A 28,000-nucleotide genomic window follows, 5' to 3' on the forward strand; every position below is an offset into this window, starting at 1 on the left:
TGAAAACTAATGAGTGATGAGCTTGTCTAATTTTTCTCTCTGTTTCTCTTTTACTTTATCTCTGTCTCTCTTCTGTCATTGTGTCTCTCTTTTTCCTCACTTTCACTCTCTCCCTTTTCCTCTCATCTCTCTCTCTCTATCTCTCTCTCTCCTTCTGTCATTCTGTCTCTCTCATTTGTTCTCTCTCAATGTCTTTTGCTGTATTTTTTCCTTTGCCTCTATCTGTCTCTTCTGTCATTCTTTCTCTTTTTCTCTCTCTCTCTCTCTCTCTCTCTCTCTCTCTCACTTTTCCTCACTCTTTCACTCTTTATCTCTGTCTCTCTTCTGTCATTGTGTCTCTCTTTTTCCTCACTTTCACTCTCTCCCTTTTCCTCTCATCTCTCTCTCTCTATCTCTCTCTCTCCTTCTGTCATTCTGTCTCTCTCATTTGTTCTCTCTCAATGTCTTTTGCTGTATTTTTTCCTTTGCCTCTATCTGTCTCTTCTGTCATTCTTTCTCTCTTTTTTCTCTCTCTCACTTTTCCTCACTCTTTATCTCTGTCTCTCTTCTTCTGTCATTGTGTCTCTCTTTTTCCTCACTTTCACTCTCTCCCTTTTCCTCTCATCTCTCTCTCTCCTTCTGTCATTGTCTCTCTCATTTGTTCTCTCTCAATGTCTTTTGCTGTATTTTTTTTCTTTGCCTCTATCTGTCTCTTCTGTCATTCTTTCTCTTTTTCTCTCTCTCACTTTTCCTCACTCTTTCACTCTTTATCTCTGTCTCTCTTCTGTCATTGTGTCTCTCTTTTTCCTCACTTTCACTCTCTCCCTTTTCCTCTCATCTCTCTCTCTCTATCTCTCTCTCTCCTTCTGTCATTCTGTCTCTCTCATTTGTTCTCTCTCAATGTCTTTTGCTGTATTTTTTCCTTTGCCTCTATCTGTCTCTTCTGTCATTCTTTCTCTCTTTTTTCTCTCTCTCACTTTTCCTCACTCTTTATCTCTGTCTCTCTTCTTCTGTCATTGTGTCTCTCTTTTTCCTCACTTTCACTCTCTCCCTTTTCCTCTCATCTCTCTCTCTCCTTCTGTCATTCTGTCTCTCTCATTTGTTCTCTCTCAATGTCTTTTGCTGTATTTTTTTTCTTTGCCTCTATCTGTCTCTTCTGTCATTCTTTCTCTTTTTCTCTCTCTCTCACTTTTCCTCACTCTTTCACTCTTTATCTCTGTCTCTCTTCTGTCATTGTGTCTCTTTTTCCTCACTTTCACTCTCTCCCTTTTCCTCTCATCTCTCTCTCTCTATCTCTCTCTCTCCTTCTGTCATTCTGTCTCTCTCATTTGTTCTCTCTCAATGTCTTTTGCTGTATTTTTTCCTTTGCCTCTATCTGTCTCTTCTGTCATTCTTTCTCTTTTTCTCTCTCTCTCTCTCTCTCTCTCTCTCTCACTTTTCCTCACTCTTTCACTCTTTATCTCTGTCTCTCTTCTGTCATTGTGTCTCTCTTTTTCCTCACTTTCACTCTCTCCCTTTTCCTCTCATCTCTCTCTCTCTATCTCTCTCTCTCCTTCTGTCATTCTGTCTCTCTCATTTGTTCTCTCTCAATGTCTTTTGCTGTATTTTTTCCTTTGCCTCTATCTGTCTCTTCTGTCATTCTTTCTCTCTTTTTTCTCTCTCTCACTTTTCCTCACTCTTTATCTCTGTCTCTCTTCTTCTGTCATTGTGTCTCTCTTTTTCCTCACTTTCACTCTCTCCCTTTTCCTCTCATCTCTCTCTCTCCTTCTGTCATTGTCTCTCTCATTTGTTCTCTCTCAATGTCTTTTGCTGTATTTTTTTTCTTTGCCTCTATCTGTCTCTTCTGTCATTCTTTCTCTTTTTCTCTCTCTCACTTTTCCTCACTCTTTCACTCTTTATCTCTGTCTCTCTTCTGTCATTGTGTCTCTCTTTTTCCTCACTTTCACTCTCTCCCTTTTCCTCTCATCTCTCTCTCTCTATCTCTCTCTCTCCTTCTGTCATTCTGTCTCTCTCATTTGTTCTCTCTCAATGTCTTTTGCTGTATTTTTTCCTTTGCCTCTATCTGTCTCTTCTGTCATTCTTTCTCTCTTTTTTCTCTCTCTCACTTTTCCTCACTCTTTATCTCTGTCTCTCTTCTTCTGTCATTGTGTCTCTCTTTTTCCTCACTTTCACTCTCTCCCTTTTCCTCTCATCTCTCTCTCTCCTTCTGTCATTGTCTCTCTCATTTGTTCTCTCTCAATGTCTTTTGCTGTATTTTTTTTCTTTGCCTCTATCTGTCTCTTCTGTCATTCTTTCTCTTTTTCTCTCTCTCACTTTTCCTCACTCTTTCACTCTTTATCTCTGTCTCTCTTCTGTCATTGTGTCTCTCTTTTTCCTCACTTTCACTCTCTCCCTTTTCCTCTCATCTCTCTCTCTCTATCTCTCTCTCTCCTTCTGTCATTCTGTCTCTCTCATTTGTTCTCTCTCAATGTCTTTTGCTGTATTTTTTTTCTTTGCCTCTATCTGTCTCTTCTGTCATTCTCTCTTTTTTCTCTCTCACTTTTCCTCACTCTTTATCTCTGTCTCTCTTCTTCTGTCATTGTGTCTCTCTTTTTCCTCACTTTCACTCTCTCCCTTTTCCTCTCATCTCTCTCTCTCCTTCTGTCATTCTGTCTCTCTCATTTGTTCTCTCTCAATGTCTTTTGCTGTATTTTTTTTCTTTGCCTCTATCTGTCTCTTCTGTCATTCTTTCTCTTTTTCTCTCTCTCTCACTTTTCCTCACTCTTTCACTCTTTATCTCTGTCTCTCTTCTGTCATTGTGTCTCTTTTTCCTCACTTTCACTCTCTCCCTTTTCCTCTCATCTCTCTCTCTCTATCTCTGTCTCTCTCATTTGTTCTCTCTCAATGTCATTTGCTGTATTTTTTTCTTTGCCTCTGTCTCTTCTGTCATTCTTTCTCTTTTTCTCTTTCTCACTTTTCCTCACTCTTTCACTCTTTATCTCTGTCTCTCTTCTTCTGTCATTGTGTCTCTCTTTTTCCTCACTTTCACTCTCTCCCTTTTCCTCTCATCTCTCTCTCTCTCTATCTGTCTCTCTCCTTCTGTCATTCTGTCTCTCATTTGTTCTCTCTCAATGTCTTTTGCTGTATTTTTTTCTTTGCCTCTATCTGTCTCTTCTGTCATTCTTTCTCTTTTTCTCTCTCTCTCACTTTTCTTCACTCACTCTTTTTTCCCTCTGTTCATCACTCTGTCTTTCTCATCTGTTTTCTCTCTCTCACACACACTGTTTCTTTGTCTTGTCATTCTTTCTCTTTTCCTCTCTCACTTTTCCTCACTCTCTCTCATTGTCTCCTTCCTTCTGTCATTCTTTCTCATCTGTTTCTCTCTCTCTCTCTCAGTCTTTAGCAGCAGGTCTCACTTCCAGTAATCCAGTGGAGAAACTTCAGGCTCTTCCTCTCTGGCTTTCGTTGCAGTATCTTGGACACGATGGGATTGTAGAGAAAGTCCAACATGCCTCGCAGCTTGTGAGTGTGTATACACACACACACACACACACACACACACAATCCCTAGTGACTGCTGCAGTTCAAGTAACAGACGTGTAACACTTGACTTCAGACTTTCAATTTTATGCAAATGAATTAAGACCCTAACAACAGCCTTAATGATTGACCGATCACCTGACCGATCACCTGACCGATCACCTGACACCACAAAAGGGAAGTAAAATGAATAAATGCCGTTTCAGTCCTGTTTACTCCTCACTGCTGCAGCCAGAAGACTTTTTTAATATGAAGATTGATTCTGTTGTACTCGGAGAGTTTCTCGATGAAGAATTGACATTTAGAGAATTTGAAAACAATATTGTTTTATGTTTCTGCAGAGTCAGCAGCTTCTGGCGCAGCTGAAGTCTTTGGCTTCCATAAAGACCTCGGTAAGTGAAAACTTTTTTTTTTTTTTTAGATAGTGTCGTTTAGTATTTTGGCAAAGCCTCTGTGAGATTTACTGCATCACACACACGCTCTACATTTAGTGACACTTTTCCAAGTTGGCACGATGAGAATATTATAGATGTGACGATTTGTTAAATTATTGACTACTAACCTGATTAAAACCTTAATGATTAACTCTTGGCAGGATTATTGGCTGCTGACATCATCGCATGGAATTCAACTGAAAGTCGAATAACTTTGTCAGATTTATTGACCATCATTCAATTCATTATTGTTATCTTTACGTTGTTCAGTATAGATGATAAATTTGTAACGTTGTCGTAAAAGAGGCCCGTTTAAAGCTTGTGTGTATGCGCACGCAAGTGTGTGTGTGTGTTTAGCATATCGAAACAAGCTATAACGAATATCCTTAAAAACTCAGATTTAATTAAAACGGAGCCCTTTCTCCCTGTCGTCACTATCAGGATGTCCTTGACAGTAAGATCTCTCTCCTGGAGGCTTTGAGTATGGTAAAGAGCTGTGTGTGTGTGTGTGTGTGTGTGTGTGTGTGTGTGTGTGTGTGTGTGTGTGTAGGGGTGAGATGGTATGATCACTGTTTTCTAAGACAATGATATGAAATTTTTTCAGTGTTTTATGTCCGGAATAAAACACTTGGGTGTGCCGTTCTAGGAAAATAATCAACAATACATGCGTGAGTTGGTGCTTCCACCCTGAAGTTGATTATTTTCCTGTAACAGCATGCCTCAAAGAGTTGTATTCCTCTTATTTCACAGCAATTTGCAAACACTTAGAATTTTTATTAATTAAACAAAGAGTGTACTTTTTCGCTACGTTCACACTGCAAGGCTTAATGCTCAATTCCGATTTTTTTGTGAAATCCGATTTTTTTGTGAGGTCGTTCACATTAACAAATATATGCGACTTGTATGTGATCCTCAGTATGAACAAAAAGCGACCTAAAAGTGTTCCGCATGTGCATTGCAGGATACGACGACGTCACACGCAGTGAGCATGGCCAGTGTTTATGGAAGTAAAACCGCCCGGTTGCGGTATGACTCATCCAATCTAGCTTGAATAGCTGCATCCCCCCAAATGGAAATCAGCTCCCTAACCTCTGCGTCCTTCCATTGAGAAGATTCAGAACCTTCACAGCCCGAAGCGTCCCTCGCATTGATGTCATGCGCAGGGGCGCAGATACGTTTTTTGAACTGGGAGGGACAAAAAACTGGGGGGGACAAAGCTGCCAGCAGACCAACCCCAACCCCGATATGCCTGTCAAACTTGTTGTTAGTAACCATAGCAACCAAGCTCGAGCTCGCAACCTGTGCAGTCTGCGCAGCTCAACCAACCGAATATCAGTCTTTGTTTTTTATGTGAGTTGTTGCAACTATGTATACACTGCCGTGCACCTCAATAAACCGAATGGTAATTAGTCTTTTGATTTTTCCGTGAGGTTTGCCTTATGCAAAGAAAGACAGCATAGACGTTTTTTCCTCCCTATAAGTGGGGGGGACCGAACGAGGTGAATTTAAATATGACTCGTCCCACCCTCTATCTGCGCCCGTGATTATGCGCCATGTTGTTGTAACTTTTTTTGAGAGACCCGCCGCCTACTTCAGCGCAGAATAGTGACGTTTGTGGCTTGTTGATGACGTGTAAGTCGGATGAATGCGACCTGGCGGTTCAGACTGAAGTCGCATATGAAAAGAGCGGATAGGAATCGGAATTAGCACCACATATCCAAACGGCCTGGGTCGGATTTGAAAAAATCGGATCTGTGTCGTTCATATTGTCAATAAAAGATCGGATACAGGTCACATATGGGCGAAAAGATCGGATTTGAGTCACTTCAGCCTGCAGTGTGAACGTAGCCTTTGTCCATTTATAGTTACATTTAATGCTTTGGAGGTCAATACTTATTGCTTATGTCATCACAGATATAAATACTTACAACATACATGTACGTATATTTTATAAATTTTAACTAAACTGGATTTACACACTGCTAGTTATCCAGTAACTAATGAAGTGTATTGAACGTCATTCAGTATCATCACACCCCTAATGCAGAGTGTGTCGAGTGTATGGAGTGTGTGTGTGTGTGTGTGTCAGAGCTCTTGAATAGTGTGTGTTAGTGAGAATCGGGTGCCTTGGTTCCAGGGGGCTGTCTCACATTCGCGGGTGCCGCCTCTCTCCGCGGCCTCACTGAGGGACGTGCTGGGCTCTCTCATACTCTCTATTGTAGGTGGGATTCACCCTCGTTCCCTTCGCTCGCTCGCTCGATCCCTCCCTCCCTCCCTCCGCTCGCTGTGTTTCCCTCTCCACCGCTCACTCCCTCACCATGTCCACGTCCACTGCTTCTTATGGCATGTGCACAAAACATCCTGGAATTTAAAATAAATAAACATATATTTAAAAAAATCAAAGCTCACTTCATGGCGTTTAGATGACTCGCAGGTCATCAGCGCTGGACCTGTGTTCAGGAAGTTCAGACAGTTTCAGCATGTGGAATTCACATATGTTCTAGTATCCGAATTTTAGTTTTAATTTCTTTGGAAAAGAGAATTAAAATGAATAATTCTGTTCATAAGCGCAGAGATCGCAAGTTTCAAGAGCATTTTAAGTGGTTTGTAATTAATTTGGATAATGAATAAATTTTAATAATCATATAGTTGGGTTCTTTTTCGCATATTCGATTCGGCGCACCTCAAAATTTATGATTCAGTCAGTCAGTGACTCCGATACTGAGTCACGCAGTCACTGACTCTCAGACTCACTGATTCACTCAGTCACCCACTCATTGACTCACAGACCCAGTCACTCAGATTCACAGTCACCCACTGACTGACTCACTGATTCACTGTCACTCAGTCACCCACTGACTCTCTGACTCGCTGACTGAGTCACTCGTTCTCTCTCACACTTGCTCACTCTTATTCACTCATACTCGCACTATATCTCTCACACACACTATCACTCTTTCGCTCACTCTGATTATTTACAAACAGAAGCGCCACCTTGTGGAGAGGAGTAACAGTAGTGTTAGTCCTGCTGTGAAGGGAAATCTAGTTCTCCCTGGCTGGAGTTTGCATGGTTCCCAAATTGCAAAATTCCCAAATAAAGCCAGAGCGTGTGTTTTTTGGGAATAGTGCCATGAAAGTGAGGAAGTGACGACAGTTCCAGCATCACATGGAAATTCCGACAGTGATGTGATGCAATGCGATGTGATGTGATGTGATGCATGACTTCAGGTCAGAGGTCATGCAGTCCAGTTTCACCTCAGATTAAGTACTAACCTAAGGCCAAGTTTACATTAGACCGTATCTGTCTCGTTTTCTTCGCGGATGCACTGTCCGTTTACATGGAAACGCCGGGAAACGGGAATCCGCCAGCGTCCACGTATTCAATCCAGATCGTGTCTGGTCCGGTGCTATGTAAACATTGAGGATACGCGGATACGCTGTGCTGAGCTCTAGCTGGCGTCGTCATTGGACAACGTCACTGTGACATCCACCTTCCTGATTCGCTGGCGTTGGTCATGTGACGCGACTGCTGAAAAACGGCGCGGACTTCCACCTTGTATCACCTTTCATTAAAGAGTATAAAAGTATGAAAATACTGATGCAAATACTGCCCATTGTGTAGTTATGATTGTCTTTAGGCTTGCCATCCTTCCACTTGCAAGTGGTAAGTGACTTGCGCACAGCGGCTCAGTCCCGAATCACTGCTCGTGCGCTTCACTCGCGCGCTCTGTGAGCTGCGCAGGGCCGGAGTGCGCACCCTCCAGAGGGCACTCGCTGTTCAGGGCGGAGTGATTTGGAGCGCAGCCGCTGAGGAGGAAGCGATGAGCCGCACTGACACATTTCTCAACTTGCGTGCCGAATTAGTCATGTGATTAGCGTATCCGTGTATTGGCTTTGCTGTGTGCACGCGAATCGTGTATTGGCGTTGCTGTGTGCACGCTAATCGCTTTTAAAAACGTTAATCTGATGATCCGCTGATACGGTCTAATGTAAACCCCACCTAAATCTCTCCATGACATCACATCTAAATGGCTGAGACTCCAAAGCTAAACCTGAGTGTGTGTGTGTGTGTGTGTTCACACATGGGTCACATGGTGCTGCTTAGTGCATGACATCAAGCCCTCCGGCTGTGTCTCATTCTCATATTTAAGTGTCACAAAGGTATGTTAGATGCTTCTCTCTCTCTCTCTCTCTCTCTCTCTCTCTCTCTCTTTTCTTTTTTTGGTCTTGTTCCATTTCTCTTTCTTTGTTTACCTGTTTCTATCTACTTCCTGTTTGCACTTTCTTTTTCTTTCCCCTATATCCGTCTTCCCTTCTCTCGGTCTCTCTGTCTTGCTGTCTCTGTCGTTTCCAGGTCGAGGATGAGCTCCGTTCCCCAGTGGTCGTGTTCAGGTTCTCTCAAGATACAAGTTCAGGTGATTTGTTTTTTCTTTCTTCCTTGTTTTCTTATTCATTGTTTATCAACAGTATTGAATGCAAATAGGTGTATTACAGTCAGCTCCAGAATTATTGGCACCCTCATTAAAGACCGTATAGGAATATTTACCTCAACCAATGAGGTTATGTTTTCACTCTGGTTTGTTTTTGAGCAAACCTACCCACCCAATTTCCATGAAACTTGGTGGAAGGGTCGAGCATGGGCCAAGGAAGAACGCGTTAAATTTTGGAGCGGGTTAGAGTCATGAGGCAAATCTAGGGATTTATTTTCACGTTCGCTAATGTTGCAAGATATGGCATTTGATGTTTGTGCTCAACAACACCATACATTTTAAAATCAAGTCGTTGGCAGGAAAGTTCAATAATGGGGGGAAAAAACATAGCCAATGTTGAAATACGATGACTCCGTGTCACAGTCCACATCCGCGGGTACCAGTAATCCTCTGGGATACACATGTAGACACACACCTCTAATAGTTTTGGAAATATTTGCAGACATATATAAAGTGATTGCGGTTGCAGATTGTCCTTGACGGAGCTCTGAGTGCCCGTCTGTATTTCTCAAATTTTCAGTGGGAGGTTAAAGATAACAAACAACCATGATATTGTTCCATAACCTCATCGAACACCCTCAAGGGTGCCAATAATTCTGGACCTGTCTTTATATAGAGAACGTGTGACAATTAAATATGTACATGATAAATGGACTTAGAGTGAAGTATTTTTTTCTTAAAATATGATATTAAATGTGCTATTAGAGCCAAAAATGTCAAGGGTTGCCAGGTTTGTATCACAAAATCAGCCAAATACTGAAATACAGGAAATTTGTAGCTTCTTCCAAAAACAATGCTGATTTAAAAAAAAAAATCCAACATCCAGGTTATTCTTGCCAAATTTATTGTAATATACTGTATGTAACATTTATGTGTCACATTTTTAGCAAAGATGTTTTGTTTTCTGAAGTAGTTGTATTTGCATTGCTCCATACTTAAGAGAATATGGTAATGCATCAACCTGATTTTTTTGATGGCTTTTGACCGTACGACATTCGTACATACAAATGCACGTATGAATAAGGAACGTGTACCACCACAGGGAACCCAATCGTAAGTGCAAGGCAATGTATCTCATAAACACTTGACCACCGGACAACGAGTTCCATAAGAGAGATGATTTTTTTTTTTTTTAATCCAGCACTTATTTTCAATTTGCTTTTTTTTTTTTAATTATGTGGGATTATTTATTTGCTAACAAATTTTACAGAAAATATTCATCACAGTTTCATATAAAACTAGTTAAACAGTTTTATTAGTCCACTCACTTGTTGGACAGTTGACAGTTTGTCATGCAAGGGCGATAGACGGAGGTAAACACAGGAAGAGTTTTATTGAAAACACGCAGCAAACAGATCCAAAACGTAGACGAAGGCAGAGGTGGAGTGAGGCATAGACAGAATATCAGAGGGAATACAATATTCACAGTACAAAAACACAAACAGGGTCAAAACCAGAAAAGCGACACAAAATACAAGGCTTTCACAAAGTCTGTGTGTTACTCAGAGTCCTTATATAAATGTCTGCGCTGTGATTGCACTCTAATCAGGAACAGATACATGGGGAATTAGTTCTAATGTTGCTGCTTGAGCGTGGACATGAGAGATGCAACCAGACAACTGTTTGACGTATTGAGTGTGGTACTGGATGGTGTAAAGTGGAAGCGCTGGTTCACTGCTGGCCCCCAGCACAGTCACACCATAATAAATGTACTGGTGTTGTTTCTGGCGCATGGCATGCGGCGTCAAAGAAAGGAATAAATCTGTATCGTAACTGCGATGCGTCTCTCATTATTGGTCTCGCAATGATGTCACAAGACAGCGCAGGGATTTATTGAGGTGAAAAACATGACACGACACAGTTCGATGGTTTATTCATGGTGCTGTAATATTATTCTATTCAGGGAGATTTTGTTTTGTGTCCCTGGAAATATTTTGTTCATAAACTCATCAGGAGCTCCGCTTTTAGGCTGCGACTATATAAAAACAAAGGTCCTAAAATGGTCTCGTATAGTATTATTATTACATATATGTTGTTATAAATAACTAAGAGTGAGCACACACACACGGCTCAGCAGTGATGGGAATTCTGATTCTTGTCCGTGAGCCTCAGCTCATCAATAGGAGTCGACTCTTTTGGCTCCCAATTGAGTCCTTGCCGTTGTTTTTATTTCTATACTGGGAAATCTTTGCCATTTTTGTTCAGTGCAGTAGTTCTCAAGCTTTTTCGTATCCAGAAACTCCTTAAACTGTAAAATAAATTCCATGGACCGCCTACAGTATAGATTCATTTCATGAATATTATTATTATTTTTTTTTAATTGTAACTGTATAGTTTGGAGCCATAGAACTTTCTATTCTGAGCTTTCCACTGACAGAACACACATTAGGTCTGAAATGACTTCGGTGCTTGGACCCTTAAATATGATAACTTTTGATAACTATGAGCTTTTAATCCTCGTGCTTCTGTGCACTGAAGTCGATGTGAGCGTTAAAAAGCGGCTGTGATTTCTGAGCTGTGTGTGTTTCGGTGTCCACAGCATCGAGCGGAGGGTCGGCGGAAGGATACTGTGGAGGAGACAGAGATATACAGGACGCTCTAAACAGATGGGTAAGAGCAGAGCTCCTTCACAAAGTCACACAAAATGTGTATACACTTATATATATATATATATATATGAGTGATTCCACGCTTATGGGTACTGAAATGGGGACATGAACTTATTCACCTAAAGCCATTTCTTTTTTTACCATCAGGTCACAAAACATGTAATCTTTAATGAATGATATGTTAAAAGATAACTTTAATTTTCTGAGATGTAATAAAAACATATTTATATGCCAAAGTCAAGCCTATGAGTTCCAAAATGATGTCTGTTACATTACTTCTGTTACGATTGTCCATCTCGCGTCTGTTACAAATTAATTACAATCTAGCTCTATACCATGTTAATCTTATTGAAAGAATGTGTATGTTTATTCTACTACACATGTTTATTAATTATATTTGCTAAAACATCACCTTCCTATGTTTCAAAAAGTAATTCTACATTGTTAAAATTGAGAATATATATGTCCACAACACTTCTGTTACGTTCTGACTTTGGCATATAAATATGTTTTTATTACATCTCAGAAAATTAAAGTTATCTTTTAACATATCATTCATTAAAGATTACATGTTTTGTGACCTGATGGTAAAAAAAAGAAATGGTTTTAGGTGAATTTTTAAAAATAAGTTCATGTCCCCATTTCAGTACCCATAAGCGTGGAATCACTCATATATAATGGTTTTACTCTGTGGTTGGTAGAAGAGAGCAACTGGACTTGCTTGAAGATTCTTGAAAACGTTTCGCCTCTCATCCTAAAGGCTTCCTCAGTTCTGTCTGACTAATAGGGAGTATCCAGTATTTATCCTCTCATGGATCATCATAGAATCCGAATCAGAATGCTGATGGCTGCATTGTAGGTGGCTGATAAAAGATGTCTTATGGCGTATTCACACCTACGTTGTTTGGTCCGGACCAAACGAACCAAATATCCCTTGGTCCGGACCTTTTGGGTTGGTCTGAATACAAACCACCGAACTCTGGTCCGGACCAAACAAGCGGACCGAGACCGAGCTGCAAGGTCGGACTCGGTCCGGACCAAAGGAACCCTGGTGCGGACCTTTTGGAGGTGTGAAAGCAGACCGGACCTAATCCGACAGTTTTGCTTTTTTGTACCTCGGGAGCTTCCGTCGTTTGTCGAGCATTATGGGAAACAGAGTCTTGACACTCCACCACAAAGTGCAAACACTGTTTCGGTTGTCAAGGGAACCTTACAACAGTCGTTCAGTCATTCAGACCAGTGGTAGGCTAGACTACAGAGTACAAAAAATGAGTAGGGGGCAAACGTGGGCCGAGGAAGAAACGCGTACCCTTGTGGATATATGGGCAGATGTCCACATATCTGAGCTTTTGGAGAGAACACACAAAAATGCCGACGTGTTTGCTGTATTCAGTGAGAAAATGAAGGAGAAGGGGTTCACGCGCTCCCCAGAACAATGTCGGCTAAAAGTGAAGAAACTCCGTCAGACCTGCATTAAAATCAGGGACATTCTTTCAAAAAGTGGCGGTACTAGTGATTTGCGTGAAGAGCCAGAACTGTCACAACATGATGTGCGCTCATCAGCGCTATCCTCCGTAGCCGCCTTGCCCTTTGTCGTCGTCGTTGATAAATTACTTGTACAACAGCATAGTAATCGCACAATTGTGAAAACAGTAAAAACTGGAAAAAACATATAGCTTTGATGACATTAAAAAGAATAACAGCACGGAAAGCCTCCATGACTACTTTTGAACTTAACGCTTTGTGCGCGTGTCGTCTCTGACCAATAGCTGAACGACCTCAGGGCGCGTGGCTTTGTTGACAGATTTTGGTCCGCTTACTAAAACGTACAGTGTGAAAGCGAACCGCACCAAAATGAAAAAATATAAAAAACATTTGGTTCGGACCAAAGCAAGTGAACTATCGAACTATCCTGGTCTGAATACACCCTTAGACACCCACCTTTGTTCAGTGGTGGTCGTTCCAGGTTGACAAAAATGAACGATCCTCTCTGGTTAAGATGTCTGCCAGTTTTCTGGAAGTCCTCTCATAGGGAACTCATCCCAAAGTGCGTAGAAACATATCTGTGACGAATCTCAGTCATCCAGGTACATAGACTGAGATTCGTCACAGATATGTTTCTACGCACTTTGGGATGAGTTCTCTTCGACTGGTGCGGGAGTATGAGAGGACTTCCAGAAAACTGGCAGACATCTTAGCCCATGTTTACATTAGACCGTATCAGCGGATCATCAGATTAACGTTTTTAAAACGATTAGCGTGCACACAGCAACGCCAATACACAATTCGCGTGCACACAGCAACGCCAATACATGGATACGCTCGGCTCCGCAGGCATCCTGCGCTCCAAATCACTTCGCCCTGAACAGCGAGTGCCCTCTGGAGGGTGCGCACTCCGGCCCTGCGCAGCTCACAGAGCGCGCGAGTGAAGCGCACAAGCCACGATTCGGGACTGAGCCGCTGTGTGTGTGATCCCAGCGCATATCACTTACTACTTGCAAGTGGAAGGATGGCAAGCCTAAAGACAATCATAACTACACAATGGGCAGTATTTGCATCAGTATTTGCAGTATTTTCATACTTTTATACTCTTTAATGAAAGGTGATACAAGGCGGAAGTCCGCGCCGTTTTTCAGCAGTCGCGTCACATGACCAACGCCAGCGAATCAGGAAGGTGGATGTCACAGTGATGTTGTCCAACGAGACGCCAGCTAGAGCTCAGCACAGCGTATCTGCGTATTCTGAATGTTTACACAGCACCGGAGCTGACACGATCTGGATTGAATACGTGGACGCTGGCGGATTCCCGTTTCCAGGCGTTTTAATGTAAACGGACAGTGCATCCGCGAAGAAAACGAGACAGATACGGTCTAATGTAAACGTAGCCTTAGCCAGAGAGGATCGTTCATTTTTGTCAACCTGGAACGACCATCATTGAACAGAGGTGGGTGTCTATGACCTCTTTTATCAGCCACCTACAATGCAGCCATCAGCATTCTGATTCGGATTCTATGATGATCCATGAGAGGACAAATACCTGATACTCCCTATTAGTCAGACAGAACTGAGGAAGCCTTTAGGATGAGAGGCGAAACGTTTTCAAGAATCTTCAAGCAAGTCCAGTTGCTCTCTTCAACCAACCACAGATTACTGTGTACCTGGACGACTGAGATTCTTCACAGATGATATGGTTTTACTGATTTCTTTAGCAAATAACAAACTGTTCAAGACAGGATACGGTTCTGAAATAATAACAGGAATATTAGTTCTTAAACACCTGATTCAAAATATTAACAATCAGTGAAAGTTTGTATTTTTTATATTTTTATTATTTATATTTTTATCACCAGCTTGGTGAGCAGTTAGCGCTGCTGGTCCCTGAAAGTGGTGTTGATGTGGTTGAGCTGGAGGATGAAGGCGTGTGTGTTCGCTTTAACCCTCTAATGACTGCTGCAGGTGAGAGTTCTCTCTCTCTCACTCTCTCTCTCTCACACACACACACACACACACAGTGTCTGAGTATCCATTTATAAATACATTCAGTGTTATAGAATGTATGCATATGACATAACTCTGTGTGTGTGTACAGCTTTAGGCACACAGCAGGCAGATGTAGCTGCCTTGGCGGAAAAGTTAGCAGAGATGGTCCCTATTTTGAGCTCCACACTGCGTTTGAGACACAGTTTCCGAGAGGAAGTTCTTCAATGCCCAGCGCTGACGTACATTGAGGATTTGAGCTGGGCCGGACTCGGAGCTGTGAGGTCAGAGAGCACAGAGAGTTCATACCACAACCAACACCGGGGTGTCCCAAATACTACAGCTAATGTCAATCATTTTCTAGAACGGCAGCCATTTTAAGAAAACACTCATGGCGGGACTTAGATATGACATCTTTATACAACCCTAATTCCAAAAAAGTTGGGACGCTGTGTAAATTGCAAATAAAAACAGAATGTGGTGATTTGCAAATCATGGAAGCCCTATATTTCATTGAAAATAGTACAAAGACAACATATCGGATGTTGAAACTGAGGAGATTTTATTGTTTTTTGAAAAATATATGCTCATTTTGAATTTGATGTCAGCAACATGTTTAAAAGAAGTTGGGACGGGGCAACAAAAGACTGAAAAAGTTGTATAATGCTAAAAAACAAACAAACAAAACCCTAATTTGGTTAATTGGCAACGGGTCAGTAACACTACGTTCAGACTGCAACCTGAAACGACCCATATACGATTTGTTGTGAAATCCGATTTTTTGTTAGGCCGTTCACATTACCAATTATATGAGACTCCAATATGAACGGAAAACGACCCAAAAGTGTCCCACATGCGCAAATTGACATGTAATAAGCACATCTACGTAATACGTAAACAAAAAAAAAGCGCACTCTTCAAGTTTAATGATTTTTTTTGTTTGTTTGTTTAATTATCTGGTTAGTGTTAAAGTGTGAGGTCTCGTGTGTGTTTTTGTTTCTGAACTGAAATGAAAACGTGTAGCCTGGTAACGAGGGTTGACTCCTAAATGTCTCTCTAATTTCTATATAAGTGCACTACGTGTTACTAGGAAGTAATGGATTTTTAAACTCTATATAGTGCACTCGAGCTTCAGTAGGCAGTCATTTGGGATACGGCCGCTGTATTACCAAACTCTTAATTCAGGCTTAATAATTTGCACATATTTATTTCGTCATATTAATAAACTTTTTCTACATTTTTATAAATATTTATTTAGATTGTTTATAGCCAGCTGAATTCTGCAACTTCTCTCAGCGCTGGCTCAAGGTGCAGAAACACCAGTGCAGTTTGCGATGGAGATGAGGCGAGACCTGGCGATGTGGTTTTTGTGGCGGCGGCGGAACTCACACAATAATCTGATTAATGTGGGCAACGGACTAATGAGACCGAAGGTGTCAAATTACTGGAAATTTCCAGAACAATCTTATAATCTTGTAATACAGGATGGTTTAAGTTATAAATCAGTTATAGAAACTGTTTTATTTAATCAGGCTAACAGATCAACATCCAGGTCCCTACCAAATCCACCATTAGCTTGATCAATTCTATAAAAGTCTATTTAAATTCTGAAAACTGTACAAATGTTGTTGTTTTCCACCAGAGAGGCGGGATTAGCCAACGCAGAATAGTGACGTTCGTCTCTTGTTGATGACGTGTAGGTCGCATGAATGCGACCTGTCCGGTCAGACTGCAGTCGCATGTGAAAATAACGGATATGCATCGGAATTAGGACCACATATCCAAGCGGCCTGGGTCGCATGTGAAAAAAATCGGATCTGTGTCGTTCAGATTGTCAATAACAAATCGGATACAGGTCGCATATGGGCAAAAAAATCGGATATGGGTCGTTTCAGGGTGCAGTCTGAACGTAGTCTCAGATGATTGGGTATAAAAAGAGCATCCCAGAGAGGCGGAGTCTCTCAGAAGTAAAGATGGGGATGGGTTCAGCGCTCTGTGAAAGACTGTGTGGGCAAACAGTGCAACAATTTAAGAATAACGGAATTCATATTTATTCCAGAAAGGATTTTTCAGATCTGCGCGCACACACACACACACACACACACACACACAATACACAATACACAAGAATACAGCTTGTTAGCACTTCAGTGCAATTTCAGATCAGAAAAGAAACCGTGTGGTGTGCCGCCGCAGGTACGAGCCGAAGAGGACGGATGTGGATGAAGCGAAGCGACAGGTGGAAGTGGAGAAGGTCAATGTTGAGCTGCTGAAGAAACTGAAGGACCTCGATACAGAGCTGGAGTTCTCAGCAGGTCAGTAAATCAATCAATCAGTAAATAAAGTTTTATTCATTTTTATTCTCATACCAGAGCTATAGTTCATGAACACAGTGACTTGTGCAGTTGATCTGCGTAATTTAAGGCCACTAATAAACAGATTTAAAGTGTTCAGTGAAGATTAGTATGCTGAAGTATTCTGTAGAATTTTATTAATAGAAGGAGGAGCCGGTGTAGCTGCTATCCTTGACTTGCAAGTGACGTCAAAGCAAAACAGAAACCCCGATGTCGGCCATGTTGGTGGAGATGCACATGCGGGGTCAAGTGACATTCCATACAAAACACAGTCCCGCGTGCGCAACTCTCTTTGTTTTTCCACTGCTTTAAGCGTTCTTTTAGCTCTGCCATCTCTGTGCTGTATATGGTTGTGGTCACAACAGTACTCGTGACCGTGGCACGTTCCGATTTTTTAGAATTCCGTGCGTGATTCGGAAAGAGGGCGAGGAAACTCTGAGGCTTAGTACGGAGAGGAGACGAAAGGATCAGGACACTTCTTCAAATGACCATTTCATCCAAAGCCTTTTTCATACACACTATCAATTATTTTATATTTCTGGTGTTCGCGAACGAAGCCCCCATGAGGGCGCTGCACTGCGCCTAAAGATTTAACACGATCCAGCCGGCTTTAAAAATTAATAAGTCGGCCAGGGGAGCTCACAGCGAAGCCAAATTTTACAGGCACCTCCCCTTTTGAAAGAGCACGGTATCGGGTCGGTAGGACCGCGCCTCGGCCCGGGATTCGCGAACGAAGCCCCCGCGAGAGCGCTGCTCCGTGCCTGAAGATTTAATATGATCCAGCTGGAAATATAGACATGTAATGACAAGGGACTTAAACTCATCCCAGGGCCAGCAAGTGGCACAGGCCGACATGGTTCAGTGTCGAAGCGCGCGTTCTATGGCACTCATTTGCTTTACAAAAATGTTTTGCTTCAGTCAAATTCCACTGAGAATTCCTCCCTTTTTTTTTTTTTGTTTGAACAAACAGATACGTCTCATCTCATCTCATTATCTCTAGCCGCTTTATCCTTCTACAGGGTCGCAGGCAAGCTGGAGCCTATCCCAGCTGACTACAGGCGAAAGGCGGGGTTCACCCTGGACAAGTCGCCAGGTCATCACAGGGCTGACACATAGACACAGACAACCATTCACACTCACATTCACACCTACGCTCAATTTAGAGTCACCAGTTAACCTAACCTGCATGTGTTTGGACTGTGGGGGAAACCGGAGCACCCGGAGGAAACCCACGCGGACACGGGGAGAACATGCAAACTCCACACAGAAAGGCCCTCGCCGGCCACGGGGCTCGAACCCAGGACCTTCTTGCTGTGAGGCGACAGCGCTAACCACTACACCACCGTGCCGCCCCAAACAGATACGTGAAATATAAAATAATTGATAGTGCATATGAAAAAGGCTTTGGATGAAATGTCTTAACTATTGGACAAAATGACCTGTATTCGAACTCGATGGTCAGTAGAAGTGTCTTATCTTCAGAAGAGTCTTTTTTTTTTAATAATATGGATCAAAACCACACGTGTATCTTTTCTTTGTATCAAATCTTCACTCGATCGTTCAAATCGTGGTAATACTGAGAAAATTCAGCATTGTTTACAGGCACACTTTCAGCGGCTGCCGTCCGAGTTGCTTTGTTTATCCACCATCATGGCGGCCGCTCATGACGTACAACATTTTGATCACGTGGTTGCAAGTCATCTGCAATGTAAGCGATAACGGGGACTAATTCTTTTCACGGTCGTTCCTGAACATCAAATGTAAATATAAATGGATAAAAAGTATAACTTTAAAAAAAATAATAAGTACAATAATGTCAGTTGTTTAAATTAGTGTTGAAAAAAGGAATAAAACAGTTTAGTGGTAACAGCAACTCTGCTTCATTACATAAAGCTGTCATTGATTGATTATTTTAAAATTTAAAAAATTTTATAAAAATTATCGCCGTTAAAATTGAGTCAAGTTAACGCGTTAATAACGCGACATTTTTGACAGCACTATTATTATTATTATTATTATTATTATTATATGTACATTTTTTTTCCTGATTTATGATGATTTACTTCATATTTAATATGACTGATCCGCCTCGATTAGCATGGCTACTTGTGGATCAGTCTAATATTGTAAAAAAATAATAATAATAACAAAATCCGTAATAAAAAGTCTGAAGTCTATCCATTTAGTCCAAACACAGGCTCCAGTAAATGCAGTTAAAGTTAAATTATTTTATTACTTTTGGTGGCTTTGTTAATTTCTGTTCATATTTTTTTTTTTATGTTTTTTTTTTAATACCGGTATATATATTTTGGTTGTTTCAACATCATGTAATGTGACGTGGAACATTGCCTTCTAGACTTAGAATTAATTTTAATCTTTAAAAACAAAGGAAAAATTTAAATGTTTTTATTTTATTCAGATGTGAGTTGTTTTCTAGTTTTTCTTTGAGTTTTAATTTTTCATTTTAATTGTAGTAGAATTTTTAAATATATTTTAACTCTCAACTGCATGAATTATTAACTAGACATTAAAACAATGTATTTTTCTTGCTTATTTTGGCTAAAATAAGGGTAAATTTAAAAAAAAAAAACAGGAAATTTTAAAAGCGTAGTAGTTGGTAAATTGTTGCCGTCTGGCAACAATGCGCAATATTGGAAAGTGTATCAAGCGTCTGCTGAAACAGGAAATGCTACTAGCACTTCCTGGTCATGTAACCTGACAATTATGTCTCATCTCATTATCTGTAGCCGCTTTATCCTGTTCTACAGGGTCGCAGGCAAGCTGGAGCCTATCCCAGCTGACTACGGGCGAAAGGCGGGGTACACCCTGGACAAGTCGCCAGGTCATCACAGGGCTGACACATAGACACAGACAACCATTCACACTCACATTCACACCTACGCTCAATTTAGAGTCACCAGTTAACCTAACCTGCATGTCTTTGGACTGTGGGGGAAACCGGAGCACCCGGAGGAAACCCACGCGGACACGGGGAGAACATGCAAACTCCGCACAGAAAGGCCCTCGCCGGCCACGGGGCTCGAACCCAGGACCTTCTTGCTGTGAGGCGACAGCGCTAACCACTACACCACCGTGCTGCCCTGACAATTATGTTTCATAGCAAATCAAAGTTCTCTCTTTTCACAAATAAATAGTAAAACACAGGTTTTGTTGAGCTGCCTGTGAGAGAAATTAATTGTTGCTGTATGGCAACACCATGCAGTAGGTAGTTCTTCGGCAACAGAATTACATTCACAGCAAAATGTGGTAACTTTTTTTAATTAATGTATTTAAGTTGCAGTACTCAAGATAATGGTATCAAATAAAAATCTCACACTGTATGGAGTATCTTTTGACCCTGAAAAAGCCTAGAAAAATTGACTGTTTTTGCATTCAGAGTTAAAAACACAAGCTTTTATGAGGAAAGAAAAATCAGTAACGGAATCACGTCAGGAAAAAAACCCTGCACTTTCATTTCATAAAATTCAAACCAAGATGACGCGACGCTGCTGTAATTCGGGTTGTGGTGATTTTTAAAGATGGTTTTCAGTCCATTTAACCTTGGAGTCCGTACTTTAGCAAGATCACTGCGCTGACTAGTTAAAGCCATCTTAATCATTTCATAATTTTGGCCTCTCTGCTGAAGAACTGCCCAAGATTTCATGTACGTCTGTGATTAGAGCGCCGGTCTCGATGAGTAGTGCGGTGTTCCATATTTACAGGAACGCCTGTAGTTCAGTGTGTCACAGGTCACTAGTGTGACTGTTTACTGTGAGAAAATGTGTCCCAGTTTATTATTGACATGCTGTACTGCACCAGACCAGGTACAGTGTCATAAAGAATCTGCTACGTGCTAAATGTTTTAAAAAGTGATATTTCTAAATTGTACTGATAAACTGCTGAATGTCGGCGTAATTCCTCTGAACAAATCCCAGCATTCGAACGGTTTCTCTTTTGTTGAAGTCGTCAGTTCAGTAACGGGTTAATACAGTGTTTAATTCCATCCTCATGGAAAACAGGAAGCTATAGAGATCTTGCAGTCACGTGACCGGAAAGTACACAGCCGCCATCTTGTCGGTAAAAAACACCGCTGAATACTGCTGCACTCGTGTACAGAATGGATCAATTTCAACCGACGGACTACACGGCTCATTTTTCTAATGAACGGATAACTAGATATATGTCTAAAATAAACGACCTACGGATTAGTGACCCTTATGGCTTACCGGACGGAGTTTTCACGACTGTGTCAGTGGATGTTGAACTGCCAGAGGTGGAATACCCAGACGTGTATAATTAACTTTCCCTCGCTGTTCAGTGGTGAAGCACTGCGTGCTTATAAATCTCTGGACAGTTATCTTTACAGAAATTCAGGATTTGTCAGCGACTCAGATGTGGCATCTTGTAAACAAGAAAATAATCCTCATTGGAGGGTAAGTCACTTAAGTATTGAGTATAGCACTGACCAGCCGGTTATAGAATAGAATAAGGTAATTCCAGCTGTAATTCCAAATCGTCCGTCTTGTTTACCATGGATCTGGCGTTGGAGAGGTAGAGGCTTAGCAGTGGAGATTTGAGTGGCTGTTTTCTGAGCTTAGTCAACAGGCCGGCTCTGCTTGCAGCCTCGCTTTTGCTTCCGCTCCCGGCGCCGCCTCCTTCGCTTTGCTTCCGATAACAATCCACGGAGACCCCGCTGGTCTCACTATCTCGTCCGGAATGTTGTGCATGCGATGGAAATCGCTACAAACCGTCATTTTCTGCTGGAAACCAATGTCCAGTAAGTCCATATGGTTGTAGTGGATATTGAAGTCCGATACAGACGAACAACACGCAAAAATACACACAAAAAACATAAACATGCACAGGTAGGGAGAGCTTGTAGCTGCAGCCGTTGTAGTAGAATTGTATATAGTAGGGTTTTCCAGAAGAAAAGGTAGAACCAGAAGTAGAAGGCGGAAATATGGCGTTTGACCGACAAGATGGCGTCTGTCACAATCTGGATCGGCTGTGACGTCACATGCAAGTGCTCCATAGATAGTTTTCACTGACGTCACGGCATTCCGGGGAACGCCCCCCAGCCGCCATCTTGGGGGGCAAACAAAACGGACCATCGCCACTACCGGCTACGTTATCTCGGACGAATTTATGAAGTTATATAGTCAGTTTTCTAAAATAAAGATCAATGTCGGCAAAATCAAGCAAACAGAAGTATATAGATACATTAGACGACATCTCACGACAACGGTATGCAGCCAAACTGGCATTGATTGGGGGAATTGACCCCTACGAAGTGGACAAAGATGCATTTTCAAGTGACTATGCAGGGCTGCCAAAGCCTGAAACTGCCAAAGCCTGCTCCAAAGCCTGAAACTGACTTCATCAAACTTTAATAAAGGCTGTGTGATATATACAACTTTATATATTCACAGCGCGCCTTTTGGCGAATGCCGCCTGAATCGCGCAGATCCGATTTTTTTTTTTTAGGGGGGGCGTTGGAGTGTCTGATTATAATTTCAAAGTAAATTCTGTATTAAAATTACTAAATAAGCAAATCCGTTACAGTCCATGAAACAGGAAGTATAAGGATGAGAAAAAAACAGTTTAAATCGGAAAGCTGCGCACATATGCGCAGTCCTGCACACCGCTCGGGCTGCGCAAATGTGCGCAGCTTTCCGATTTAAACTGTTTTTTTTCTCATCCTTGTACTTCCTGTTTCATGGACTGTAACGGATTTGCTTATTTAGTAATTTTAATACAGAATTTACTTTGAAATTATAATCAGACACTCCAACGCCCCCCCTAAAAAAAAATCGGATCTGCGCGATTCAGCCATGAAAAAGGCGGCATCCGCCAAAAGGCGCGCTGTTTGCATCCCTGGTTGATTAAACACAAATCAAATCATACAGAATAGACCTAAAATGTTTTTCAAAAATGACCCTTGCGTGAGTGAAGTGACAAGTGTCAAATAGAAACGTGACAAACGAGCGATATTAAGCGTACATTACAATGTAAACGTACACTCAGCGGTTCCAGTTAGGCATTCTCCAGAGATTGTTCACATGATGTTTTGGTTTCCAAAAACAAACTTAAGCACAATTGATTGTTTATTTAAACAACTTACCACTTATAAAATGATCGGAGCAGACTTTGCTGTGTTTGGAAGGCTGATAATCCTTGCGGTTGATTCTCGCAAGCCATAGATTTCTCCTTTGTATGCTGAGTTTCTTTGTTTGCTCGCCTTCGTGCTCCCGTACAGTGGGAATTCCATAAAAGCTCCGCTTGACGTCATCATCTGACCTATTACGACAGCCGTGAATACAACAGGTGTGCACCATTGCTAGCTTTAAATAGCCTGCTTGGGTTCTTTTGAAGACTTTGTACTCGCGCGTTACAATGTGTGCTCAGTCACCCGTACGGTAAGCTGGACCCCCAAGATGGCCGCCACTAGGGAATCCCCGACTCTGTGACGTCATGTGAAAACTATCTATAAGGAGACACTGGGATGTACTGAAGACGTGTGTGTGCGCACACATCGCTTATGCTATACGAGTACAAATACTAAGATTTCCTCGTCTTGCGTTCAGGGCCTGAATTCGGTGAAGAGAAGAACTGTGTATTTATCGGGATGGTGTCCGAAGACCTGGATGTTTCAGTGTTGGTTGAAACCATCGCATCTACAGGGAGAGAGATCGAGGAGAGCGGGAAGGTATCAACTTCACACTCCACAGTGAAGATTAAAACAAAAAAAAAACCCAGAATTGATTGCTTAATTCTTTAGATCTAAATATTTAGATCTACTTTAGTGATTGTCTTGTTTTTGGATTATGTTCATTATGGGCTGATGGTTTTACTCTTCTTCTGCTCCTCTATAGCTGTTGGAAAACATGACGGAGGTGGTGAGGAAAGGGATCCTGGAGGCCGAGCTGCAGCTTCAGAAAGCTGCTGAGGAGAAACTCTTGGAGGAGGTGTGTGTGTCTCTCTCTCTCTCTCTCTCTGTCTGTGTCTGTCTCTCTCTGTGTCTGTCTCTCTGTGTGTTTGTGTGTGTCTCTCTCTCTCTCTGTGTGTGTCTCTCTCTCTGTGTGTGTGTCTCTCTCTCTCTCTCTGTGTGTCTCTCTCTCTCTCTCTCTCTCTCTCTCTCTCTCTCTCTGTGTGTGTCTCTCTCTCTCTCTCTCTCTCTCTGTGTGTGTCTCTCTCTCTCTCTGTCTCTCTCTCTCTCTGTGTCTCTCTCTCTGTGTCTCTCTCTCTCTCTCTCTCTGTGTGTGTCTCTCTCTCTCTCTCTCTCTCTCTGTGTGTGTCTCTCTCTCTCTCTGTGTGTGTCTCTCTCTCTCTCTGTGTGTGTCTCTCTCTCTCTCTCTCTCTCTCTCTCTCTCTCTCTGTGTGTCTCTCTCTGTGTGTCTCTCTCTGTGTGTCTCTCTCTCTCCCTGTCTGTGTCTCTCTCCCTGTCTGTCTGTATCTGTCTGTGTGTGTTGCTGTTCTAATTTTCTGTATAAAATGGATGCAGTATCTGAGGAGCTGCGTTAGATTTACAGAGTGGGGACACGTTAAACACGAGGACACGTGTTCAGACACTTTGAACATCTGCAGAACACCTGGATGACTGAAACCCCGAATAAACCGTTTGCCTCGTTTCTGCTCTTCTGTCCTGTAGGGGGTGCTGCGGCAGATTCCTCTGGTTGGCTCGGTGCTCAACTGGATCTCTCCGATTCAGAGCTCGGTGAAAGGCAGAATGTTTGATCTGGCAGCAGGTAAACTTCACCAAACTGAGTCACTGTAAATGTTTTTATGTATTTTGAAAATAGAATTCTAGTTTGATACAGATTACATCATTACACAGATTTCCGATGGCCGTCAGTAGTGTTTTGAATTTTGTGTACATTTTATTTAAAAAAAAAAAAACATATATACTGCTGAAACGTCATCCATCTAGTGTCATGAAATTATTTCTTTTCTCTTTTTTATGTCCTGCAGGTAGCTTGGACAGCACTGAGCCCATTTATTCCATGAAGGCTCAGACAAATAAAGAGGCTTCGCCTGAAACACCCACATCTCTGACCAAACAGCTTGCAGGTACATTTTCCACAATGACACTATAAATCTTTATTACACGCAAAAGCATTCGGAGTTTTTCTAAAAACTCGACTACACTCTCTTGGATAAAACGGGTCCATTCGTAATCGCATCTCGTCTAATCACGTGACAAATTTGAAATGTTTCATCGACAGGACAAAAGCTGTTCCGACGCTCCACTGTCGGTTCAGAGTCGTGCAGCGAGACCAGCTCCGTCTGCCACCTCGACGAGTCTCTAAAGGACGCAGAAGTTCCTCACCCTCTCTCGGCCAAGTCAGACACGCCTCTGGAGCTCACGCAGGAAGCGGAGACGTCAGATCAGCGCGTTCCCGAGGACCAGGAGGAGTCCGACTCGATCAGATAGAACCATCGAATCCATCAGCGACGCCAAATCGGCTGTACACTGTGAAGTGCACAACCTCGATGCCTTGACCAAGTCAGACCAGGGCTGCGTTCCAGTACTGTCCGTAACACTTGCTCGTCCTCCCCCCTTCTTACTCTGCCCTGAGCTCGCTTCCTTTATTATATGGAATGAAGTGGGTTAAATGATAAACGTCAAGGAGCACAAGTTACCCAGAATGCATTGTGGTGCGTGTGGAGGATAAAGCGTAAACAGGAGCAATAAAAATCTATCACGATGGTAGTTTCAGCTGCATCGTAGTCATTTTAGATACCTGAAAGAAATCTAGCCCCATACATACACACTCCTCCAACAGGGAAGTTGAAGAGTAGGTGTTAGAACAGTACTGGAACGCAGGACAGGAAGTGAAGGTTTGTTCTAGAAGTGTAACCAATGGAACAACTGGAAAATTTCATCAGTGCGCATCATATCACACATACACTTACTTTACTCTCCGTTCTGTTATTAACTGTCTGTTGGTGAATAATCAACATTCTGTGTGTGTGTGTGTGTACACTGGCATCCAGAATCCTTTTTTTTTTTTTTAATTCGTTAGAGATTTTGTTTACATTACATTGTTGTTTTTCACTGTAGATGGTGGGTTTAGTTTTTAGTTTCTGTATATTTGTTTTCAGCTACCTTTTTTTTTTTAATTTGTATCATTTAAATAAGCATTTCTGTAAAGTTTGGTGTACTTAATATCCCTCGTAACAAACCCCACCCCCATATTTAAGGAAACATTTATGGAAGGAGTCTCCAGCGTCAGAGCTGAGGTTAGTTTTTTTTTTTTTGCAGTTTCTTGGTAACAGGACAAGTTGCCTTTTTTTCTCTTATTAACTTGGAGAGAGGGGAATAAAGAGAGGCTGGTGAGGGAATATAATGTTTATTTGTAGCTGCTATAACGTAACAGAAGTGAGAACAGGAAGTGAAAAGTTGTCTTGACTTTCCAAAATATTAAATGCAACTCTAAACGGTTTAAAAAGCATGTTTATGAATAAATTATGATTTGTAATCGTAGGCAAATTGAATTACTGTGGTATAAAACACTTTGATTAGAGATGGGGTCTAATGGACATTTTGAACGTTTAATTTTTCTCTGAACTACTACTTTAAAGGCTTGTTAGTTTGGTGTTTCTTTGCCAAAAGGCAGGGGGCGCTTGGTTTTGTTTGTTTGTTGGTTGGTTTGTTTATTGGCTTGTTTATTGGTGTAGCCTGACGCTCACAATTACTAAAAGTGAAGTTGAATATAATGCTATTAATCAGCGTAAAGCCTTATTGCACATTTTTGTACAGGTTGTCATAGTGTAATCAGAATAAGCTTTATTTATTCGACACTGATTGAAATCTGGATTAATAACTCCAAATCGGAATATGTAATGTCCAATCCTTTGCAAGGTTCGAGTATCTGCAGTCATTCTTTTCCACTCGTTGTAAAGGAAGAACTCATAGATTTTTTTTTAAAAATGTGTTAATGTTTACTGTAAAATGGCCCAACTGTTTGTGTTATTTACACTGGTGAAATTTTATTTTACTTTTTTTTCGTGCCATCACCACAAAGCCACTGATGAAGTTGTTCCCTTGGCGTTGAGCCTTTAAATATGGTATGAAGTTCACACGAATCTCCTTTCACCAATAGATAGATAAATGATCTACTCTAGATGATGATGATGATCACACCTGTCAATTTTTCACGTAAAACACATTTACACGTTCATTTGTTGATTTAATGTAAATTAGTGTAGTGATTTCTTGAAGGCTAATGTAAATTAAGACTGGATGATCTTTCAAAGCAGCTACACGGTCTTAATTTGGTGCAATAAATACACTGGTAGTTGTTTCTTCCTTCCTTCCTTTCTTTCTTTCTTGTGGCAGAACAAATTCAGTGATGCGAGCAGAGTAGGTTAGTTTTTATAATCACAGAAGCTTTTCCAAAAGGCAAGTCTGTATATTATAATAAAGATTATGATACCAAGCTAAACTTCTCAACTCATTATTTTCCTTTGTCTCAGTATTTGCACTGAACCGAGTATGTGTAAATGGTTTTGGAAAATTTTAGAGAAATTGTGTCTAAAATCCACAGTCAGACAGTTTGTGTACAAACAGAGGAAATTCAAGACCATTATTACCCTCTCCAGGAGCGGTTGACCAACAAAGATCGCTCCAAGGGCAAGGCGTGTAATCGTACACAAAGGGTAACTGGGCAACTAAACAGAACAACAATGGCGTGCATGGCAGAGCTACATTACGTTACATTACAGGCATTTAGCAGACGCTCTTATCCACAGCGACACGCAAGGTACCCAGAGCAGCCTGGAGAGCAGCTTGATGCTTTGCTCAAGGGCACTTCAGCTATTCCTGCTGGTCATGGGAATGGAACCGACAATCTTTTGGTCCCAAAGCTGCTTCTCTAACCATGGCTTCCCCAGTGTTGCAAAGAAAAAGCCACTGCTCTCCAAAAAAGAACATCTACAGTTTCCTAAAGATCAAGTAGACAAACCAGAAGGCTCTTGGAAAAATGTTCTATGGATGGATGAGACCGAAATAGAACTTTTTAGTTTAAATGATGTGTTTTGTTTGGAGAAATGAAAACACTGCATTCCAGCATAAAAACCTTATCCCAACTGTGAAACATGGTGGTGGTAGTATCATGGTTTGGGCCTGTTTTGCTGCA

General features: G+C 41.6%; 1 protein-coding gene across 4 annotated transcripts in view; it reads left to right on the top strand.

Annotated features, from left to right (window-relative positions):
- pdxdc1 (pyridoxal-dependent decarboxylase domain containing 1) overlaps window positions 1-27,301 on the top strand; it is an 82,485-nt gene extending 55,184 nt beyond the window's left edge. For 2 of the 4 annotated variants that reach the window (XM_060902143.1, XM_060902144.1), the window contains exons 12-24: window positions 3,355-3,480; window positions 3,840-3,890; window positions 4,374-4,418; window positions 8,287-8,347; window positions 10,962-11,032; window positions 14,382-14,487; window positions 14,621-14,792; window positions 16,705-16,823; window positions 23,447-23,568; window positions 23,735-23,827; window positions 24,511-24,607; window positions 24,831-24,929; window positions 25,085-27,301. In XM_060902143.1, coding sequence (XP_060758126.1) covers window positions 3,355-3,480; window positions 3,840-3,890; window positions 4,374-4,418; window positions 8,287-8,347; window positions 10,962-11,032; window positions 14,382-14,487; window positions 14,621-14,792; window positions 16,705-16,823; window positions 23,447-23,568; window positions 23,735-23,827; window positions 24,511-24,607; window positions 24,831-24,929; window positions 25,085-25,293 — 1,371 coding nt within the window. In that variant the 3' untranslated portion in view covers window positions 25,294-27,301. The remainder of the gene's footprint in view (window positions 1-3,354; window positions 3,481-3,839; window positions 3,891-4,373; window positions 4,419-8,286; window positions 8,348-10,961; window positions 11,033-14,381; window positions 14,488-14,620; window positions 14,793-16,704; window positions 16,824-23,446; window positions 23,569-23,734; window positions 23,828-24,510; window positions 24,608-24,830; window positions 24,930-25,084) is intronic. The other 2 variants (XM_060902145.1, XM_060902146.1) reach the window with 1 other exon arrangement.
- The last annotated feature ends 699 nt before the right edge of the window (window positions 27,302-28,000 follow it).

This window comes from Neoarius graeffei, chromosome 20 (genome assembly GCF_027579695.1).
Source record: "Neoarius graeffei isolate fNeoGra1 chromosome 20, fNeoGra1.pri, whole genome shotgun sequence".
Lineage (NCBI taxonomy): Eukaryota > Metazoa > Chordata > Actinopteri > Siluriformes > Ariidae > Neoarius > Neoarius graeffei.